The sequence below is a fragment of the Cyprinus carpio genome, chromosome B6, assembly GCF_018340385.1.
Source record: "Cyprinus carpio isolate SPL01 chromosome B6, ASM1834038v1, whole genome shotgun sequence".
NCBI classification, from domain to species: Eukaryota; Metazoa; Chordata; class Actinopteri; order Cypriniformes; family Cyprinidae; genus Cyprinus; species Cyprinus carpio.
The window spans coordinates 8,887,207-8,909,955 of record NC_056602.1 but is presented as its reverse complement, the minus strand read 5'-3'; the positions used below and the strand labels follow the sequence as shown (position 1 = coordinate 8,909,955).

Genomic DNA, 22,749 nt, shown 5'->3' with positions numbered 1-22,749 from the left:
TAAAGGTGATGCTGGAGCTGTAATATCGAAGCGAGTGAAGTTATGAATTGGTCCTCATCAGCTGAAAGATAAAAGGCTCAAAATTCTCTGGTTTATGCGGCTGCAGACATGTCTTTTGGGGAGGGGCGGTAAGGGTCCCCCTCAGACGAGGACAGCTGGCGTTGAGTTGCGCGCTCGGTTCCGCGCTCGTGCCCGCGCAAACCAGACTACGTTACTGTTGCTGAGGCGCGTGGTGCTGTTTTCCTCCGTGCTGCTGATGTCTGCTCCAAGACCAGAGATGGGCGCTATCACGCTATTCAAATATCAGAAGTCACAGGTACAATACACAATGTAGGCTATATTCAGTAACGTATAGATGTATGTATTCTTATGTATAATTAAATAGCTTTTACAACTGATAACAAATGTAAGAAAAAAGACTAGAAAATAGCTGCATACTATTATTCTACTGAAAATGTTAAATTATGCACACAAGAGCAAAATAAATAGTTGCATATGCAAGTATATATATATATATATATATATATATATATATATATATATATATATATATGCTGTACAACTGAGAACAGTAATATAATATTTAATATTTTAATTCTGTTAATAATATAATTTTAATAGTTTAAATCAAATCAAATAAATATGATATAAAAAATAAAAAATTCTATAATATTTTAATAGTATATATTATATATTATTACAATGTAATTAAAAGGATGGCTGGTACATAAAACACGTTGTTTATATATATATATATATATATATATATATATATATATATATATATATATATATATATATATACATATATATATATATATAAATGGTAAAACAAACATGTTTCTTGTCTATAATATAATATATTGTTTATTTTTAACTTAATGATATTTCAATTATAATTTATATAATTAAGATATTTGTAAATTATAAACGGCTAAAAACACATCTCTTCCATATCTTCAATTCACTAAATAACTCTAGCACTCTCTATTCTAACTCTATTTTATCTATTTGTTTTTTATTTATTTAAAAAACAACACTTGACCCTCACTTGCACTCTCTATTTTATTTCTGTCCTACTTTTTATTTATAATAAAAAATGCAACTCCAACACTAGCTATTATTTTTCTATTCTTTTGACTTGTTTTATTTTTATTTTTTTTAAAAGACCCTATAACACCAGTGTTCCCTATTCTTTTATTCTCTATTCTATCTACTTGTTTTCTTTTTATTTATTATATAAAAACCCTTGCTTACTGCGTTAGGCTAACTGAGACTTGTCACAGCACTTACATATTATTGCTCATTTGTTGATTTTGATTGCTTCTATTGTCCTCATTTATAAGTCGTTTTGGATAAAAGCGTCTATTAAATGACTAAATGTAATGTAAATGTAAATTATACTATATTATATTATATATGTAAACTGGTTGTCTAGGTCATTTTAAAACAAGCTAATTTTCTAAATTACAGCTCTCCTCTAAGGGCAGTGTTTATTTGTCAGCCATATTTGCCTCAGTGTCTTCATATGGTGTCGTTCTCTCAGTCTGCCGCATGAGGGCGCTTCGCCTCTTTTCTCTTATAAATCAGCCCCCACATCGAACAATCGGATCCCGGAGACAATTCTGAAGACGAGGCGTTTCCAGTCGCTGTCTGGTCTGCTGTGCCTTCCTGGCTGTCTTCTTAGCCGTTCCCCTTGTTTGGAGTACGGACGAAAAACGCAAAACGTACAGTTTCCCAGCTCAGTGAGTCATGGAAACAGAGAAAATTACTGAAACGAAGATCAAAAGATAACGAACGCGAGGAATATGACTACAAATGGACGTTTTAATAGTCGGGAGTCACGAAACGGATGTTACCCTGTACCACAAACTGTGTGTTTCCATCGAGGAGACTCGCGGTCTTGGGATGTCCCATATAACTGCGCTAAATTAGGCAAATGTATGGGGCGCCTGCTTTGGAACAAAGGGGGAAACAAAGTTTGATGTGATTTGTTCATTTGGTTTGTTACAACAGACACAGACTCTCAGTAGACAGATTAAACAGTCTTCAGCTGGTTACATTTGATGCTTCCTGCTGGAGGAAAAAAAATCAATGCAAAGGTTAATGCAATGCCTTTAAGATATGTCTTTTTTTTTTCTATTTGATTGGCATTCTAAAAGGAACAACTTGCTTTTGATGCTATTTTGAAAAAAAAAAAAAAGTGTGATGCTGGACTCTCCAAAGCACAAATATTATTGCATGACTGCAGTCTGAAGCCTAGACAGCTGTACACGTAACTGCGAATAAATCAGAAAATATTGTCTTTGAAGAGGAGGAGAAAAGAAAAAAAAACATGGCAGTTGAAGGCCGAATAACAATTCTTCACGTTGGACTGATTGCCATGGTGGTTCTTCTGGGTCCTGTGGCTGGTAAGTAATAGTTAACCGATAGTGGCAATAGAAAGAACGGCAGTAAATATCATAGAATTACAGTAAAATTGCTGTTCCACACCCTAGTTTCCATATCCCTCCATGTCTTCTCAAAGTGAAGGCGTAATTAATTGTACACTGAGTGTGTGTGTATGTGTCCTGCCAGTTTTGCGGTGAATTTACTGCCACCCACATCCGTCAGGAACTCTTAATTTCCTGAGTGTGTTTGTGTATTTGTGGATAAGTAACAAAGCGAGTAGGTGTGTGTGAGTCAAGAGATCCACACTTTTTGTGTCCTCGTCTGTGTGGATGTATATATGTAAACAATTGTGCCTTTGTATCTGTGTTTATATGTCCATTTAAATATATATCTCTCTTTTATGTATGTGTGTGTGCTCTTCCTGGCACTGAGCTGAGCTGCAGAGCTACTGAGCATCACACAGATAAGATAAGAGCTGACCCTGCTCATGGTTCATGAGGGGAGAATAAAGGCTAAACACTGATTAGCTGTTAAGACAAGCATGAAACTTAGTTTCTCATGTTGCGGTTTGATGCTTAAATAGGCACATTATGGCTTGCAGATTGGCCTTCTCCACAGCTAATCCCGCAGTCTGACCATCCGGACTGGAACAGAGCCAAATATCTGCTTGGACAGATATCTGAGGACAGTACACCACTAAAGAACGTTAAAAGCTTGCTTATATCCAGATTCACGCCAGCCTCAGATTTGTTGTTACTATGGTGCTATTAAAGTGGTTATTTTTTATTGTTGCTACAGTGACACAATGATAGCTTGATTATTAGACTTCAACAATAAAACTATAAGCATTATGAATAGAGCTGTTATCATTAGCTAAATTTATTAAAGACTGTAGCCTCGTGGGCAGCACACTGACCTATAGTGTTATTGTGCTTCAGGTGTCCCGAGTTCGAATCCCAACTTGTGGAGTTTTCCTGATCCTGTCCCCCCTCACTTTCTTCTGCTTTGTTTCCTGTCAACTAACTGTGCTATCATAACAAAGACAAAAAATAATAATAATTTTCTGTAATTGAAAAAATGCTGAAATTTAAAATGTATGTAAATATTATAACAAAAATAAAAACAAAAAAAATTTAAAAATTTTCAAAAGCTAAAATAACAAAAAAAAAAATAAAAAAAAAATCTAAATAGAAATATATAGAAAACAAAAACAAAAGTGACAAAGGCACATAACAAAATCACTTAAACAAACTAAAATTAAAATGAAAACTGGACATATAAATATATATAAAAAAAAAACTATTAGTGCATAAGTAAGGCTGGGCGATATGGCAAAAAAAATATTCTGATCATTTTTTTCCTATTAGTCGATATCGATAATAATTACAATACATTTTATGTCTTTATTTCTTTCAAGTTTAAAGGCAGAATTTTGCTCCTAAGGGAAAGTTATAGTGGTCAGAACTTGACAAACACTTTTTGAGTTCTTTACACTTTTCCAGCCAATTTTCCATAACAAAATAAGTATCTTAATAGAAAAATGTATATTTTCTGCATGTTCTAAATCTTAATAGAAAAATGTATATTTTCTGCATGTTCTAATGATTTATATTGTTTCAAATCCTGAAACAGGTTTGTGTTGCCTGACTTTGATGACGTACATCTTCTGCACAATTTTCAGTGCAGGCTGCAATATTAATAATACTACATTTTTTTTTTTGTCTCTTAGAAATGCACATTTGACAGTAGCTTGAGTTGACTGTAGTAGTAGCAGCTTGAGTTAGGATGCAGATGTAAATTCATGTACATTATAAAAAAAGAGTAACATCTGTAAAAACTGTAACAACCTCATTTTTATATGGTGTAATTGAATTATTCTGACTGCTTGAGTTTTATTTAAATTAACCACTGGTCTTCCATAGTAGCACACATTAAGATCATGAGACCAGTTAAATCCACACATATTGCACCTCAGTGCCACGGTAAAAATGTAATGTTTTTAGGTCGCCTATTTGTATGAAAAACAGTAGTCTGAATACATTTAGTATAAAAATAGCACAAATGCTATAGCTTAATCACAAAAAATACTGTTAGAATATTCCATTACTCCTTGAATACATTTAATACATGTCTACATTAATAATATAATACAATTTTATATAAATATCCTAAATTTCTGTAAGTAAATTCTATTATTTCTAAGTAAATTCTAGTAGTAGTAAGTTCTGTAATGTTTAATGAAACTATAAAGTAAAAAAAATGCAAACAGAATGTTAAAATAATACATTAATTTACCTGTGAAAACTTATATAATATACAGTAAGGAGGCCTAATTTTTAAAGTTCTAAACCTGGAAAAGTCATGTAAAATTGATAAAGTCTTAAAATTTCCTGGGCATTTTTATTATATTAAATATACATTTAGGTTTAAAATCCTTATCGAGTAATATCCAGTAACCCCCCCCCCCCAACTGTAGTGCTTTGCATTGAGAATGCACATTATATTGTCAAAATTTGTGTGACCCCCTGTAACAAAGTTACTGTAAAAACACCCTCTGATTTCCCGCTTCGCCTCAGTGTATCTAGTTGTTTCATTTTGACGTGGAGCATTTTTCCACCAAACCTATGTGTGTGACAGTATGTGTGTGCGCACGCAATTTCCTCTTCTTTCGTATGTGATGGTAATTTTGTGTGCTTCCTGAAATATTCACTGCATTCCATATTGTGGGATTGTCTTGGTTTTTCATGTAGCTTTGTGAATGTGCGCGTTTTTAAATACCATACATTAGAAATCATAAATCCCCAGCAGGACAGTAAGTGGCATGTTGGAATAGGGAAGGTTGTGTATTTGGTTGTGACTTGAGAAGCACTGAGACAATGTCTTTTCAATTGTGTAGTTCTGATTTGTTCTGTACCCTCTGTAGTATGTTGATAAGGGTGGTTTATCAGTGGAAATGCTTTGTTTACATACCAGGATTTAAAGGAATATTTCAGTCCAGAATGAACAATTTCACATTATTTACTCATCCACATCTCATTCCAACTGCATGTTATTTAATTTTTTTCTGTGAAAAAGCGTGCTCTTTGGCAGAATATAAAAGTTTTGCATAGAAAAATTTATCAGTTAAACAAATTCTAAGTCTTTTTGTATGTTAAGCAGACCCAGTAGTGAAACATGTGAGGAAAAACCTCCCCTTCACACTCTTCCCCTCCCCTAAAAATTACACATATAAAAATTCAAAATAAAAACACAGAGAGATTTGTTTTTTAGAATGCAACATAAGTGAAAGGGGTTCGGTAAGTAAGTTAAAGTTGAAAGTTTGCTTAGAGCATTCACACTATCATAATTCATGTGATTTTCTTTTTTCGTGAAACATGGAAATCTTCTGCAGAATATCAGAGTTCTGTATTGGAAAGTGGATGATCAGTCAAACAGATTATTGGCCTGTCTGTATGTTAAGTGGAGCCAAAAGTGAACCTAGTGGGAAAAGAATATAATTCCTTTTTATATTCATTCTGTTCTTGGATTTGTAAGTGGACTCAGATCTCAGACTCAAAATAAAGTAAACAAAAAGCTCTCCATAAAAGGATTTTCAATGTAGTCCATATGATTTGTGTGCTATATTCCAAATCTTCTGAAGCCATACCATAAATTTGCCTGAGGAACAAAGTGATAGGGTATTAAAAATGAAATATAAAAATTTGAATTCTGTCTGATATTGCTAAGCCAATCATTTCTAAGGTATAGTTCATAACCGAATATGGCAGATATTAAAGTCTATACTTTTCTGTCTATATTAAAAATTAAAAGCTAAAATTAACAATTTTAACTGTTAAATGTTATGAATGAAGGCATCACTGTATTATAATAAACAGTATGAAAAATAGATATTTTTTGTATTTGCTGAAGATCACATTACAAGATTACAGATTAAGTGAGCGTTGATGAAAAAAAGATATTTAAATGTAAAAATAAACATACGTCTAGTGAAAAAATGTGTCTCTACCTACATTTTTGCCAAAGCAAAACTACAAAAAAATTTACTTATGTTTCCAGCTGAAATGAAAACTGGAGGCAGTAAAAAACCAACAAGTTTTATTCCTTCTCACAAATTATCATGGGGCAGATTATTGATTAATATAGACCTATTTTTGTGCAGTTCTATGTGCAATTACAAAATACTGTATGCCACATTTACCAAAGTGCATGATTTGCAAACTAATACATTTTGGTGTTTGCATCACATAACCAGCTCCATATTTATGGCTTTTCTGTAGTAAATAAACTTGCTTGCTTTGCATTCAGATACAATTCTTGTGAAACATGAGTCACAATAAAAGAGCTCAAAGACATGCAGAAGATCTAAAATGGCATGGTTGCTTCAGCAAATGCATTTTTATTTTCATATCACGTTTGTTTTTGCCTTACAAATATTTAGGTTTAGTATAGGTCACGAACACTAACCTTTTAGTGCAGCTCGCGGGACATTTAATTTCTGAACTGTTTCAGGGAAAATTAAATGCACTTTTAGTGCCACTCACTTGACATTTCACTTTGAAATATGTGAGAGAAGCAACATAATATCATTTTGCAGCAATGCTTCCACAGGCATGTATTTCCAGTGAGCTAAGATTTGTATTAAAAGAGAAAATGAGTATGGACAATAAAATAAATATCCAATTATGACAGATACTGATAAATGTAAAAAAAATTATAAATGATGGTGTTGGAGGTTACAGTTTATTTTAAGCTGTCCTTGTGTAATAAGACAAATAAGTAGTGATTAATATTAATTAACAATTAATTAGCATGCATAATTGGTTTTACTAATTACTATAGTAGGTACGTGTAACAAGGGCACTGTAAAATAAAGTGTCGCCCTTTTGGATTATAGCACAGGAGTTATAAGGACTGATTTTATGGTGCCATTTTTCATTTTTGAATTTGAATGAGTAAGTATTCACGACATTTAAATTTTTGGGTGAACTGTTGCTTTAGGTGATAAAACATTTGCTCAGTTCATAGGGGATGCATTCTTATGGGACAATGGTGAATGTCTCTTATTCACCTCTGACTCACACTTTCTTTCTCACGCACATAAATATTTCTTATCTTGTAAGGACTTTAGTGTACTCAAACGGTTAGGCAGAGCAGCTGGGTGAAAGGATGGCTGGATGAACAGATTGGAGGAAAGGCAAGGGAGGGTTTTTTGGCTGGAAGCATTAGATGTGAATCAGTATGTAGGTCGTGAGCACATTGCTGTGCTTTGTAGTGCTGTTAGAAGTGGAGAGTCATGAATTATCCACTTCACTGAGTTGGATTTTGTTTGCAGTTATGCTGCTGAAGTGCTTCTTTAACTGGATTGCAGGGGTATCAGGTTGCCCGAGTTATAATTTAATAATATTTTGCAGCTTTTTGATGAGGAGGCAGTGCAATGCTGGTATGGAGCTCAGCTACAGGATAGTGAGAGTTCTTGTATTTAATTTGATGTGACAATGAAACGTTTTTAAGGCATAATATATTTATTTCTCACTTTTCCTTTCTTACTTTTTTCTGTACGCTGGATAGTGTCTTTTTTCTCTACTCACACTGTCAGAAACAGTCATCTTCGTGGATACACATACACACACTCTTCCTCCCCAGTGTGCTTGTCACTTGAATACAGAGAGGGATGAACAGACCACATTCATTATCCCGATATGTCAACCTGTGTCAGAGCTTCCCATTGGCTGAATGCTCATTAGGTTGATATGTCAGCCAGTGTCAGAAACCACCATTGGCTGATTGTATGGTGGAAACTGAATTAGGCTTTTAGCTTCACAGAGTAATGTGTATGTACATTATAAATGGTCCTGTATGCATCTGCAAATTATCTTTAAAATATTGATATTTTAGATTATATATGTATATGTATATGTATATGTATATGTATATGTATAAGGGAAAATGTGTTTGTGTGTGTCTTTGCATCCACTGTCAGGGTTAGTGTGTAGGTTTAGTAGAATAAAGCCCCCTGGGTAACTGCTCAGTTGTGTTGCTATCAGAAAACATTCACCTCCTCCTCCAAAGCAGACCAAGAGTGGGAGGGGAGAGAGACATGCCTCTATGGACATCATAGCTAAGGATGACCTTGGACATAATCTCCCAAAGCTGAGCTCCCTTCCGAGATAAGCGTCATCTGCATTCCTCACTGATAGTGTCTTCAAACTGCAGCCCTTAAGAAAAAACAATCATCATGCATCACCTGCATAAGTTTGCTTCTCACAAAGCCTGTCTGGCTAAGATATTGTATTCTCAAAACAACTGATGGCCACAGAATAACACCAGTCACATCCATACCCAGTTTTTAATTCTCTGCTACTTGCTAGATTGTACTGAGCACCTGTTAAGATGTCATAATAACCCCCCTTTAGACCCAGACAGACAGAATCCATCATGTAGTAAGGCAGGTCTTCATAGACCTTAATTAGATCCCCGCTGAAAAAACAATAGAAACAATCACCAAAATTCTAATGGTTTCCACTACAGATACCATTACAACGATTACAAACCATCAACTTTTAACCAGTAAAACCATTTTAAAAAATGGTTTCCTGTAGTGTGTATTGGGACATATCCCATTAGGATTTAGTGGTTTTAACAAGCCATCATTATAGAAGGCGACCAGTAGAGACCAACAGTCACCATTACAGTTTTCATTAAAACCAGTACAATTCCCACTATAGCCAGTAAAACCATTACAAATTCTGTGATGGTTTCTATAGTTTTTTTTCAGCAGGGAAATGTTAATTTTTAAAAATATAATTTTTGCCACTTTATAGGGCTTGAACCGTTAAATACACACACTTGTATGTGTCAAAATGCCCGTCTTTGCAAGTATCCTCATAAACGCAGTAATTTAGGTCTTAAGTGAGAGTAAACAGCTGAGAAAGAAAACACATGTGGCAATATATTGGATCAGGTCAGCTCTTAAAGTGACAGCAGTCTAATATTCCTGCAGTCTAATATTCCTGTTAATCAATCAACAAAAGAGAGAAAATCTCTCATTGCTCTTGACTAAATCACTTTTGTACCTTTTTTTGTAACTTTTGTTTTATACATTTGATAACTATATGTAGCATTTTATTAATTTGTTCTACTAGTTTTTTTTTTGTCCTGTTGCTTGTAATTAGTTTCTTATTCTTTTTAAATAGTGCTGTTACGTAATTGGTGTTAATTGTGGTAAAACCACTGTAATGCAAGGCCTTGAGTGAGCTACTGCTTTTATGAAACTTTAGGCTTGTTTGTACTGTAAAATTTATATTAATGCACCAAGCTGCCAAGAAGAAGATGATCATATACAGTATACATATAGGACTATATACATATATATGAGAGAGGTAATTTAATTTTGTGAATACATTGGCTTTGAACAAGGCTACTCTAATCAGATCTTCTAATTTTTTATAATATTATATTAGAAAAATATTAAAGATATATATTTTAGTACATTTACAGTACTCATATTTTGGAATATCTAGTCATTCATTCTGCCATTTTATTTCCTGATCCTTCCATAATCCTGTGTTTCTCTTATTTTTTTGTCTTTTGTTTTCATTTCAACTCTTCCTTCCTTTTGACTTTTAGCTGCACAGAGTGAGCAGAGGGAGTGTGCGTACACAGAAAAGCCACATGGAGAGGGGCGTGTCTTTCACGAGAACTCCACCATTCGCTGTGATAATGGAGGTCACTGCTTTGGACTCTGGTTGAAAAAGAACAATGAAATTCTGCTGGAGAAGCAAGGTATATAAATACATTCCACGCATTCACACACAAATCACTTTACAGTCAGTCTCACCTTGATTTACTCCATTTGAAACAGGTTGCTGGACAGGCGAACATCAGCAATGCTATGATCGCTGCATGGTGACCAACCCACCTTCAATAGCCAAGAATGGAACGCTTCGATTCTGCTGCTGCAAAAAAGACATGTGCAACCTGAACTTCACTGAGGACTTCCCACCTCCTTCCCCCACCACCGTACAGCCTCTACGTGAGTGTGTGTGTGTGTGGGTTGGTGTGTGTGTGGTTCATAGACATACATAGTGTTCAGTAAACGAAAATCAAATGAGTCTGAGTGAAAGATGTGTTTGTACTAACAGTAGGTAAAAATGAAAGACGGGTTGAATTTGATTAATAATTTGTAATTATATTATTAATATTAATTAATAGCACTCTGGCAAACTATTTGTAAATCCTAGTTCATTACATGATCCATGAATTAACGTTTTGTCTTTTAATCCTTCAAGATTCCCGCCATCTTTACAGAGAGGAAGCCATAGTTGTAGCATTAGCAACTGTGTTCATGGTTGCTGTCCTCGTCATTGTGCTTTTGTTCGGCTACCGCATGCTAAGAGGTAGGTTGCTATAGTTATGTTATTATGCTTTTCATGTGTGATTCAATCCTGCCAATGATCGCAAATTATCTATGTGCATGTGGATTTATATACCTATGTGTATTCCAGGACGTGGCAAACACTCTCTGCATACCTTGGATATTCTGGAGACTGCGCTTTCCCCTCCTTCTCTGGATTTAGACAACCTAGTACTGCTGGAGGTGACCAATCACAGCTTGATTCTTTTTTCCACCTCATTTCAGCAAATAAAATAGTGTATATAAACCCTTATGGAAAATGTGATTATTGATGAAGCAACATAAACTGTGTAAAAATAAATGGTAAAATGTTTGATTTGATTAAAAATCATATAGCGCTTTGATACTGTAATAAAATAATATATAACTTAATATATAATATATAATTTATTAATATTTTCCTTTTTTATATCTGCTTAAAAAAACCAGGAGACCCATAGTCCTGTTGTAAATATTAAAGTGAAAGCAAGGGCATTTGTAATGACAAGTCACAAAATAATTCTGTTTAAACAATTACATTTTATCAAAGAATCCTGAAAAAAATACATTATTTTTACAAAAATATTAAGCAGCAAAGCCGTTTTCAACAGCGACAATAAGAAATGTTTCTTCAGCCAGAAATCAGCATATTAAAATGATTTCTGGAGGATCATCACAGGAATAAATTCCACTTTAAAACCTATTAAAATAGGAAACAGTTCTTTTAAATTGTAATGATATTTTATAATGTTTACAATGTTTTACAGTATTTTTGATCAGGTAAATGCACCATTGGTGAGCATAAGAGACTTAAACATTAAAAAATCTTACTGACACCACGGATTTGAACATTGGAATATTTCTTTCTTTTCCTCACAGCTGATTGGCCGTGGCCGGTATGGAACAGTATATCGTGGTTCACTGGAGGACCGATCTGTGGCAGTGAAAGTATTTGTTTCTGCTAACCGGCAGCAGTTTACTAATGAGCGTACAATTTATCGCCTTCTCCTGGATCATGAGAACGTAGCACGCTTCTTAGAGAGTGAGGAACGTGTTGGTACAGAAGGCCGGACAGAGTTTCTTCTCTTGCTGGAGTTTTACCCGCATGTGAGTATCACAAGAACACTGAGGAACCCAAACTAGGTGCCCAAAAAGTAGCAAACGCAAAAACTCATTCTTATTCTTTTCCTCTCAGCCATTTAGTCTGTTTTTTTTTCTCTCACATTCCTTCTTCTCTACATCACGGCTCCAAAAGTGCAAGCGCATGCATTTATTTTGTGGTTATATTTAGAGACCCAAGGGATCTGATGTCATGTTTGATGTCATGCATCTCACAAGTGTAATGCGATATCGCTTTTTCTCTACCTTCAGTTTTCCTCTGTGACTTTTTTCATCCTCTGGAACAAGGGAAAGGTTACAGTTTAGCAGAATATCCTCATTTTACCTCTCGCCACATACTCACACCCACAACACACTCTCTCGATATTATGGAAGAAGAGAGAGATTATTAACTGAGCTGAGAAGTTTTCAATTATTCATAACCGTGGGCTTTCAGCCTGTACTTCCTGTGGACTAACCTCAAGCCAGGTTGCCATAGTGACAGGAGGCATCCCTGAGGTATGGCAGGAGTGCATTAATTGTGCTACTCCTGTAATTTTGAGATACACCGCTGCTTTTCCTTCTTGCTCTGCGCTTTAATCTCGTCCACCCTCGCTTCTCCATCCTCTTCCCCTCTTCTGCCCCCCATTTTTCCTGTGCGTTCCTCCCTGTATTTTGCAGATGATTTCCTCTGAATAGAGCACTCCCTCTGTTTTCCCCAGGGCTCTCTGTACACGTATCTGTGCGGGCGGACTGTGGACTGGCTGAGCTGCTGTCGTTTGGCTCTGTCTGTCACTAGAGGGTTGGCGTACCTGCACACAGAGATACAGAGAGGGGGTGAGACACAAAATAATAAATACATTCATGTTTCAGACAATTTTCCTTCCAAAGCCGAGTTCTTTCCTCTGTGAAATACAAAAGCTGAATGTTGATGAATATAGTGGACACTCTTTTTCATACAATTATGATTTACACTACTATTCAAAAGATAAGGGTAAGTAAGATTTTTTGGGGAAATATATTAATATTATAATGCAGCAAGCACACATTACATTGATCAAACCAAAAGTAAAGACATTTATAATGATACATTTCTATTTTTAAAAACTTTTAATTCATCAAACAATCCTGAAAAAATATCACAGTTTACAAAAAAATATTAGACAGCACAACTAGATTACTAGAGTAACGGTGGCTAAAAAATTACAAGAATAAATTATATTTATAATATATTAATATAGAAAGCAGTTATTGTAAATTGTATTAATTTTTCACAATTTTAGAGTTTTTACTGTATTTTCGATCAATTAAATACAGCCTGCTTGAGCATAGGAGCTTTCTACCTTTCTAAACTTGGATCTCAGGCTGTCAAGCTCTAAAACAGATAAAAGGTGTCAACTTTTTAAAATACACTTTAGATTTTAAGCATGGAGCATGGATGTGATAGTGGGTGTGTGCGCTTTATTTATAGCTTCAGTCTGAGAAAGTAGGAAGGCAGCAATCGGGCGTAATTCTCAATGCTTTTTTTTAGGTTTCTTTGTCTCAAAAAAATGCATGGAAATGAAAGGCATAAAGACTGTGACAGAAAAAGAGACTAAAGAAAGAAAGAAAGAAAGAAAGAAAGTGATGCTATGTCTTCATCTTCAGTGCAGTCATCCTGATACATAATGACAGATCCTTTTTTAACTCTCAGAAACTGGCCAAACTTCCACATTCAAATGCACACTCATATATGCTCTCATACACATTATTATATAACAAAGTGGACTGGCTCTAAAATCTGTTTGGATGGGCCACTTCCAAACCTATATTGGTTTTCAAACAGATAGTTATTTCATAAGATATGACAGTGTAGAGTTTAATGACCTATATTACCTATAATAGTAATCAGTAAATAAATTCAATTATTTACTAATAAAAATTAGTAATAAAACAGTATTTTTTTTAAATTATATATTTAAGTGGCTTTTGTAAAACAGAGGGAACACACATAAGCGACTCAAAGATGTGCATTCAATTTATTTACTGTATTTTTTAAGTGTTTAAGTGTTGTGCCTAACTGGACCACTTACATTGGTAAAAATCTCTGTTACATAGGTTATTTCTGGAGACACAAGTGGGTCCTAGTGCTCTCTAGTGGTAATTCTGATATTATGATTCACTCTTGTGTAATTTTCTCTCCTTCTCTCCTCGCTCACCCCCCCCCCATCTCTCTTTTCCTTCCCTCTCTTCTTCTCATTGTTAGATGTGTATAAACCGTCCGTGTCCCACCGGGATCTGAACAGTAGGAATGTGCTGGTGAAGACAGATGGCTCGTGTGTGATCAGTGATTTTGGACTTTCCATGATTCTGACGGGAAAGAGACCACCTGGGCATGGAGAAGAGGACAACAGTGCCATCAGTGAGGTCAGCAAACAGCAATTTAGAATGGTCCAGTCTGATCCAACCCAGCAAAATCTAAAGCAGACCAGTGATTTGGACAATAATACCTCGGACTAATCATACGTTTTACCTTTTCATCTCACTAAATAGGTGGGTACAGTGCGATACATGGCTCCAGAAGTGTTAGAAGGTGCAGTCAATCTAAGAGATTGTGAGTCAACGCTGAAACAAGTGGATGTTTATGCGCTGGGTCTGCTTTACTGGGAGACCTTCATGCGGTGTGCGGACCTCTTCCCAGGTACCACACACACATGTACACGTGCAGACCTTTCCATGTCACAGCTGCTGTTTGTACTCAATAAAAATCTTCTAACTCACTAGGTGAGACAGTTCCAGCTTTTCAGATGGCCTTTCAGGCAGAGGTGGGTAATCACCCTACTATAGAAGACATGCAGGCACTTGTGTCCCGAGAAAAAGAAAGACCCAAATTCCCAGAGGCCTGGAAAGAAAATAGCCTGGTGAGAAATTAAGATGTGAACACACACAAATGCAGCTTATCAACTCTCAGTGGGCTAAAATAAATTGTTGATGTTGATGTATGTGTCTGTGTTTATCTGCAGACGGTGCACTCTCTGAAAGAGACAATGGAAGACTGCTGGGATCAGGATGCTGAAGCCCGACTGACAGCTCAGTGTGCAGAAGAGAGACTTGCTGAACTGCTTCTTATCTGGGACAGGGAAAAATCAGTCAGTCCTGCTCTTAACCCCAGTACTGCACTGTTTAACCACAGGTAATCAATAACTAATATTTACCATACAGTCACAGGTAATCAAAAACCAATAATTATTGACCACTCACTGTACAACCACAGGTAATCAATAACCAATATTTACCATACAATCACAGGTAATCAACAACCAATAATTATTGACCACTCACTGTACAACCACAGGTAATCAATAACCAATATTTACCATACAATCACAGGTAATCAACAACCAATAATTATTGACCACTCACTGTACAACCACAGGTAATCAATAACCAATATTTACCGTAAAATCACAGGTAATCAACAACCAATAATTATTGACCACTCACTGTACAACCACAGGTAATCAATAACTAATATTTACCATACAGTCACAGGTAATCAACAACCAATAATTACTGTCCACTGACTGTATAAACACAGATAATCAATAACCAATAATCACTGACCACTCACTGTACAACCACAGGTAATCAATAACTAATATTTACAAAACATAAAAAGTTAACAAAAAACAAAAAATAATTTACAACACACTACACAACCACAGGTAATCAATAACCAATATTTACCATACAATCACAGGTAATCAACAACCAATAATTACTGTCCACTGACTGTATAAACACAGATAATCAATAACCAATAATCACTGACCACTCACTGTACAACCACTGGTAATAAATAACCAATAATCACTGACCACTCACTGTACAATCACAGGTAATCAATAACCAATAATTACTGACCACTGACTATATAGCACACATAATCAATAACCAATAATTACTAACCACTCACTGTACAACCACAGGTAATCAATAACCAGTAATTATTGTACAACCATAAGGTAATAAATAACAAATACAACCACAGGTAATCAGTAACCTATAATCACTGACCACTATTTATATAACCTGAAAATTATCAATAATCCATAATCACTCACCATTTACTTTATAGATTCAGGTAATACAGTAAGTAACCAATAATTACTGACCACTCACTCTACAACCACAGGTAATCAAAAACCAATAACTATTGTACAACCACTAGTAACCAGTAATCTTTAATCACTGACCCCTTACTGTATAACCACGGGTAATGAGTAACCAATAATTACTGTACAATCACAGGTAATCAGTAACCGATAATCAATGACCACTAACTGTATAACCTGAAAATTATCAATAACCAATACTCACTCAACACTCACATTATAGATTCAGGTAATAAGTAACCAATAATTACTGACCACTCACTCTACAACCACAGGTTATCAAAAACCAATAACTATTTTACAACCACAAGTAACCAGTAATCTATAATCACTGACTATTAACTGTATAACAAGTGCCATGACAAGTCTCAGTTGGTCTAGCACAGAACCCGTAGCAAATTTTTATTTTTTTTTAAGAATAGGATAGACAAGAAAGGGTAAGTGCTAGTATTAGTTGGTCAAGTGCTGGCGAAAAAGATGAGTCTTTAGATATTTTTGGAAAATGAGTAAAGACTCAGCTGTTCAAATTGAGATTGGGAGGTCATTCCACCAGCTGGGCACAGTCTAGGAAAAGGTCCGTGAGAGTGATTTTGAATCTCTTTGGGATGGCACCACAAGGCGTTGTTCCCTTGCAGAATGCAAGTTTCTGGAGGGCGCATAAGTTTGAACTAGCGAGTTTAGGTATATGGGTGCCGTGCCAGTGGTCGTCTTGTAGGCAAGCATCAGTACCTTGAATTTGATGCGAGTTGCTACTGGTAGCCAGTGTAACCTGATGAGGAGAGGAGTAACGTGAGCTTTTTTTGGCTCATTGAAGACAACCCTCGCTGCTGCATTCTGGATCAGTTGTAGAGGCTTGATAGTACATGCAGGAAGGCACGCCAGGAGAGCATTACAATAGTCCAGTCTGGAGAGAACAAGAGCTTGGACAAGAAGTTGGGTGGCTTGCTCTGACAGGAAGGGTCCACTCACTGTTCAACAGAGACCACTCACTGTTCAACTACAGGTAATGAATAACTAATAATTAGTGTACAACTGCAAATAATCAATAACAACTGCTAATAACCAATAACCAGTAACCAGTAATCAGTGATCACTTACAACACATACAGCAGTTAATCAGTAACTGCTGACCATTCACTGTACATCCAGAGGTTACCAACAGTCATTGACAACTCACTATAAAGTATGACCACAGGTAATCAGTAATCACTGACTAATCACTGTACAACCACAGGTAATCAATAACCAGAAATCACTGATCACTCACTGTACAATCAGCGGTAACCAATAATCACTGACTCACTGTATGATCACAAGTAATTGAAAATCACTGACCAATAACTGTACAACAAAAGGGAATCTGTAATACTGACCACTTACTCTACATCCACAGATAATCAGTAACCAGTAATCACTTACCACTCACTGTAAAACTGCAGATAATCAGCAATCACTGATTGAACAACCTCATTACTGCACTGTATGACCACAAGCAAGAAATAACCAGTACTTGCTGCATAACTAATGAAAATCCAAAAGCAATAATATCTTAACTTAAACAATATATTCAAACTATTAATTCAACCACAGGTAATTAATAATTAATAATGCACAATGCACATCCCCAGTTAAAAAGTCAGTAGACCTCCTGATAATTAATAATTATTAAACACAAACTGTCACAAATCATTGTCAATTGTTGTCATTTGCAATGTGCTTAAGTCTATGTAGGCCTTTATCTTACAGTAAGTAATTCTTATTTCAACTTAAATTTTCTAGGAATTTCTCTGCTGGAAGGCAGATGCCAAAGGTGGGTTCTTTCCTTGAACACTCATCTACAAACACTGAAGACCAAGAGGGCGCTGATAAACCCCTCCACAATGACACCTCAATGGATCCACCCTCGGGGGGAGGGTCTAACCCTGCAGAGAAGAACAGGAACTGCATCAACTATGAGTGGCAGCAGGCCCAATCAAGACAGTCTGGGACAGAAAGCTCCTCCCCTACTCCCGTCTCAGAGTCCTGCAATGCCATACAGCCTCCGCCAGTGGGCAACAGTGTCCCTCCCTGTGCTCAGCTGACCCAGGAAGACCTGGAGATACCAAAATTGGACCCAAGTGAAGTCCAGAGGAATTTGAGAGAGAGCTCTGACGAGAGCCTGATGGAGCATTCGCAGAAGCAGTTCTGCTATCCAGAAACATCGACCTCACATGGCCCATTCTACCCCCTCATGAAGATGGCTTCTGAGGTTTCAGGGTCACATGGTTCTGGTCGGCTTACTGACACCCCTAGAACCATATTACCTAAGCAGCAGAACGTTCCCAAGAGGCCGAGTAGCCTAAGTCTCCATGCTAAGTCTTCTGGGAAAACACCCGCCTTGTCATCTTCATCACTGCGGATGAAGTTTGGGAAACTTGGAAAGTCGAATCTGAAGAAAGTCGAGATGGGTGTGGCTAAAGCCAGTGCGGTCAGAGCGGCACATGAGGCCAGGTTGATTACCATTGCCAACAACGATGCTGCGGCAGCAGTGAGTAAATATGCGAATGGAGCAGCACCTGAGTCAGCAGGAAGTGCAGCCATGAGTTCAGAGGACTTGACCTTTGGCCTCTTGAACACTAGTCCTGATGAGCAAGAGCCTCTTCTGAGAAGAGAGGCACATCCTGACAATGCGAACAACAACAACAGTAATAACAACAATGGCGAGGGAGAGAGTGAGGGAGACACTGAGGGTGGAGGAGAGGGAGGCGAGAATAGTGAGAATGTTGGTCCAACAGGAGATGCTCCATCAGCTTCTACTGTGGAGCCTGTTGCGCTGCCCGGCCCGTGTCCTGCCCCAACCGTGGTTCCTCCACAGGCACAACCCCAAGCTCAGACACAAGGAGAAGCCCTGCTCAGACAGAACCGTGTGCGCAGACCTGAGAGACCCAACTCACTAGATCTGTCCATCACCACACTGCCATTACTAGGTGAGTATCAATGCTTACACTCAACTTATTTAAACTAAATTTGCCCTTTTGAATGCAAAATATGTACTTTTTTGCAGAACCAAAGAGTTTTTGTTTCAAGGGGTATGTGGAATAACTGGAGCTATTCATATATCCAGTTATTTTTAGCTCCTAATTATACTTGATATTAGTATTTTTATCATATTATCTTGTATTGTCATAATTATAAACAGGCTGGTTTGTAGAGCATTTTACCTTTTTAAACCATTGCACCACTAGTTTTATCTTACTTTGTTATTCTTCTAATTGTTTACCTACAGCAGTGAAGGAATTAGAAGTCTCACACATTCACAGAAAATAGCTTTACTTTCACGTTGCAAACTAAGATAACAGAATTTGTGCAACAAAAATCAGTAGAGTTGAAGAATTGTGAAATCTTTGGGCCTTTAAGACACTGCTTATGTATTTTATCTATTTTATGTAGCTTATTTATTTCTTCTGTTAATTTCTACAGTGGATAATAATTCTTTAATATTTAATTATTGCTAATTGATATATGATAACATCATCTAAAGTTACAATAAATATTTTTTTATATATTTAGTGGTATTTTATGTGTAGTTGAATGGGATAGCTGGATGGCTGACTTATGTCCTATTTATACTGACCCCCTCAAAATTAAAAATTAATAAGCAATACTATTTATCCACTGTTTCACTGTTTTCATTATTTAGAAAGTTGCCACTTTTGGGTGTGGTTTCGCGTGGGACCAAAGATTTGCAGTCTGCCACTGCACTAATGCTGTTAGCTAATGTACTCTATTTTAACAGATAATTATTTGCTTTTTTCTTTCTTCATTTTAATTAGTTTGATTTCATGTATGGTATAAAATGAGTTATTTTATATATTAACATTTGATAAAAATGACTGGTTAAAATCTGAGTGGCTGGTAAAATTGGACGTTCACTAGCGAAAGTTAATTTACCACCCTTTTCATATTTTCATTTTTATTGTTAACACTATCATTTTTTATGTTTTTCACTCTTACAGGCCTTTTTTCCTGAAACATGAGCATAGTGGGTTACACTTTATTTTAAGGTGTCCTTGTTACAGTGTAATTATACATTTAAGTACTGAGTAATATTAATTAACTACATGTACTTACTATATGGTTAGTGTTAGGATCAGGGTGTACTAGCGTGTAATTATGCATAATTTATTGTTATTATAATAGTAAGTACATGTAAAGTTTAACTAGAAAACCTTAAAATAAAGTGTTACACCATAATGAATTGCTGTATAAATTGTTTGAAAAAATATTTAGTTTTGGAACAATTTACACATAAATCCATTCTTCTCATGTTTCATGAACGAGGCCCATTGTTTTACATTTTAAAATCACATGTTTATGTTGTAATCTATTGGTTCACCCACAAGGCAAGTCTGCCGGTGACATGACTGAGGGATCAGGAGATAAAATCAAGAAGCGAGTGAAGACACCTTATGCTCTGAAGAAGTGGCGTCCTGCCAGCTGGGTTATCACCACAGATACACTGGATGCTGAAGTCAACAACAACAGTCGTCATGGAGGGCCCGGTCAGAACCAGAATCAGGCCGGTACCAGCCGACCTAAATCAGCCTCTGCCGTGCATCTAGGTAGTCGGGGAGGATCCAATGACTGTGACTTTTGAACATAAACCTCTCTTTGCTCTTGGAAAAAAAGACAAATCAAACTCGACAGCTCTAAAAAGTCTAAAGTTTGTGGAGACAAGTGTGGACTGGACCATATAAATGTCTTAAATTAAACCCCAGTTGTAAGCACAGTAAGAGTCTTAGTGGATTTACATTGAAAAGAGCTATGCAGCCATCTTTTAGTTTAATATTTGTATTTTTCTTTTTAATTAAGCCACTTTTTGGTTGCACTTTTTTGCTTGAAAGTTATAAATCATAATTATTTTGACCATTTGAAATGGTCCCTAATATTAAACCAGTGTAAATGTGTACTTAATCATCACATTCCCAAGGTCATGGAAAATCTGAAAATGTCAGGGAATTTGGATTACTAGACCTGGAAAAAAATCTATATAGAGTCTATATTAATTCTTAGTTACGCTCATCTCTAAAATACTTAATTTCTCTTTGTGAGTGTAACTTCTATTAAATTAAAAAAAAACCATGAAAAATCATCGGTCAGAATATGTGGAAGCCCTGTTATAAGATTACTCATTAACACTTATTTTCATTTGTAAGGTTACAAAGCTTTCATTTTTTTCCCCATGCAGACCTGCTGAATATGTTTACATTCTCTAATATTTTCCCATGCACGGTTTCCTGCAGCTATGAGATTTATGAGACAATATTACTGAAGTTCCGTGACTGTGTTCACATCGGATATTGTAAGTGCTGTTGTGTGTGCAAAATAACGGCAAGCTTCTCTTTCTGAGGTCTGAAAGAAGCCAACAGACTACAAAAACAGCAATTCAACACATTTCACTGTGGTGGCTCCATGTATCTCAGCATCACTCAAGACAATATTTAGAAATGGTGTGACAGTACAGAGACCAAGCCGACATCTGATATGATCAAACGCAGAAGATACACTTCTCACTTTCTGGACAAGCTTTACTCAGAGACACAAGACACAGCTGCACTCAGTCAACTGACTGTTCTGGATCCTGTTAAACTGTCTAATGATGCTTTGGACCTACTTGTTATTTACTTATTTTTCTAGGTGTGAGTGAGTGTGCCTGAGCACACAAGATCAGTTCTCTGTGTGTTTGTTCCTGTGTCTTTGTGTCTTGTCTCTAGTCGTGTGAAAGGTTTTTGTGCTGCATGTTTGTAACTATTCCTATGGGGATGTGCATCTTTGTATACACTTACCTGTTCCAATCATTTGATGAACAAGAAGTCAACAAAGGGCAAAGGTTTAATCAGATAGAAACCTGAGATTAGTCTTTTTTTCAAAGCACAGCACACAAGAGTAGCAGTTTTTGCTATGCACAAAGACATGAAGCAAGCAGCTCTAGTCTGAAATCAAACCTTCTTATGTTACTAAACTGCTCTGGCATGTCAGTGATAATGAATCGGACGCTGTTATTATTAGTCCCATATTATCCTCACCTGAACTGGCACAAGATACTTTCAGCTGCGCCCCTAGTGTGTTTATGCACACATATGTGCATGCTTGTGCATGTATGCGTGGATGAGTGTTTGTATGATGTTATTCTCCTGTTAACACAATCGTTGTAATCGTAGTGTCGTGATCAATCATTTTATTACCCCTTGCTGAGACATTTTGAAAATTGTGATTTGTATAAGAAGGTACAGACTGTAAAAGTGTATTGTTATTTGCAGATTTAAATTAAATTATGCTTTGCATTTGCATAGTCTCTGTTTATTTACAGTGTAATATAAAAGATATTTCACTGTCATCAAGCACTTGGAATTGCAATATGAAAAAAACACCAAAACTAGTCCCACCAAAACATGTTATTCTAACAATCACACACAAAAAATACTTCATTTATTACTGTTTAAACTAGTGCTGTCAAATGATTAATCGCTATTAATCCTATCCAAAATAAAAGTTTTTGTTTACATAATATATGTGTGTGTACTGTGTATATTTATTATGTATATATAAATACACACACATACAGCATATATTTTGAAAATATTTGGATGTATATATTTATATTAGTATATATATATCATTTTTCTGAACTATATACACGCATGTGTGTGTATTTATATATACATAATAAATATA

The 22,749-nt window shown here is 36.0% G+C and overlaps 1 protein-coding gene across 3 annotated transcripts; it reads left to right on the top strand.

Annotated features, from left to right (window-relative positions):
* Positions 1-179: 179 nt before the first annotated feature.
* LOC109064687 (bone morphogenetic protein receptor type-2-like) lies at positions 180-22,362 on the top strand. Of its 3 annotated transcripts, none has more exons than XM_042725565.1 (14): positions 180-316; positions 1,591-2,411; positions 10,018-10,173; positions 10,253-10,423; positions 10,680-10,787; positions 10,896-10,987; positions 11,663-11,890; positions 12,604-12,718; positions 14,127-14,287; positions 14,414-14,561; positions 14,645-14,781; positions 14,884-15,053; positions 17,815-19,001; positions 20,415-22,362. In XM_042725565.1, exons 2-14 carry the CDS (start codon positions 2,336-2,338, stop codon positions 20,669-20,671), a joined length of 3,006 nt encoding a protein of 1,001 aa, XP_042581499.1. In that variant the 5' UTR covers positions 180-316; positions 1,591-2,335; the 3' UTR covers positions 20,672-22,362. The 3 variants fall into 3 exon arrangements, with proteins under 3 accessions (XP_042581499.1, XP_042581498.1, XP_042581497.1); XM_042725564.1 differs by having other exon boundaries at positions 1,547-2,411; XM_042725563.1 differs by having other exon boundaries at positions 183-316; positions 1,474-2,411.
* The last annotated feature ends 387 nt before the right edge of the window (positions 22,363-22,749 follow it).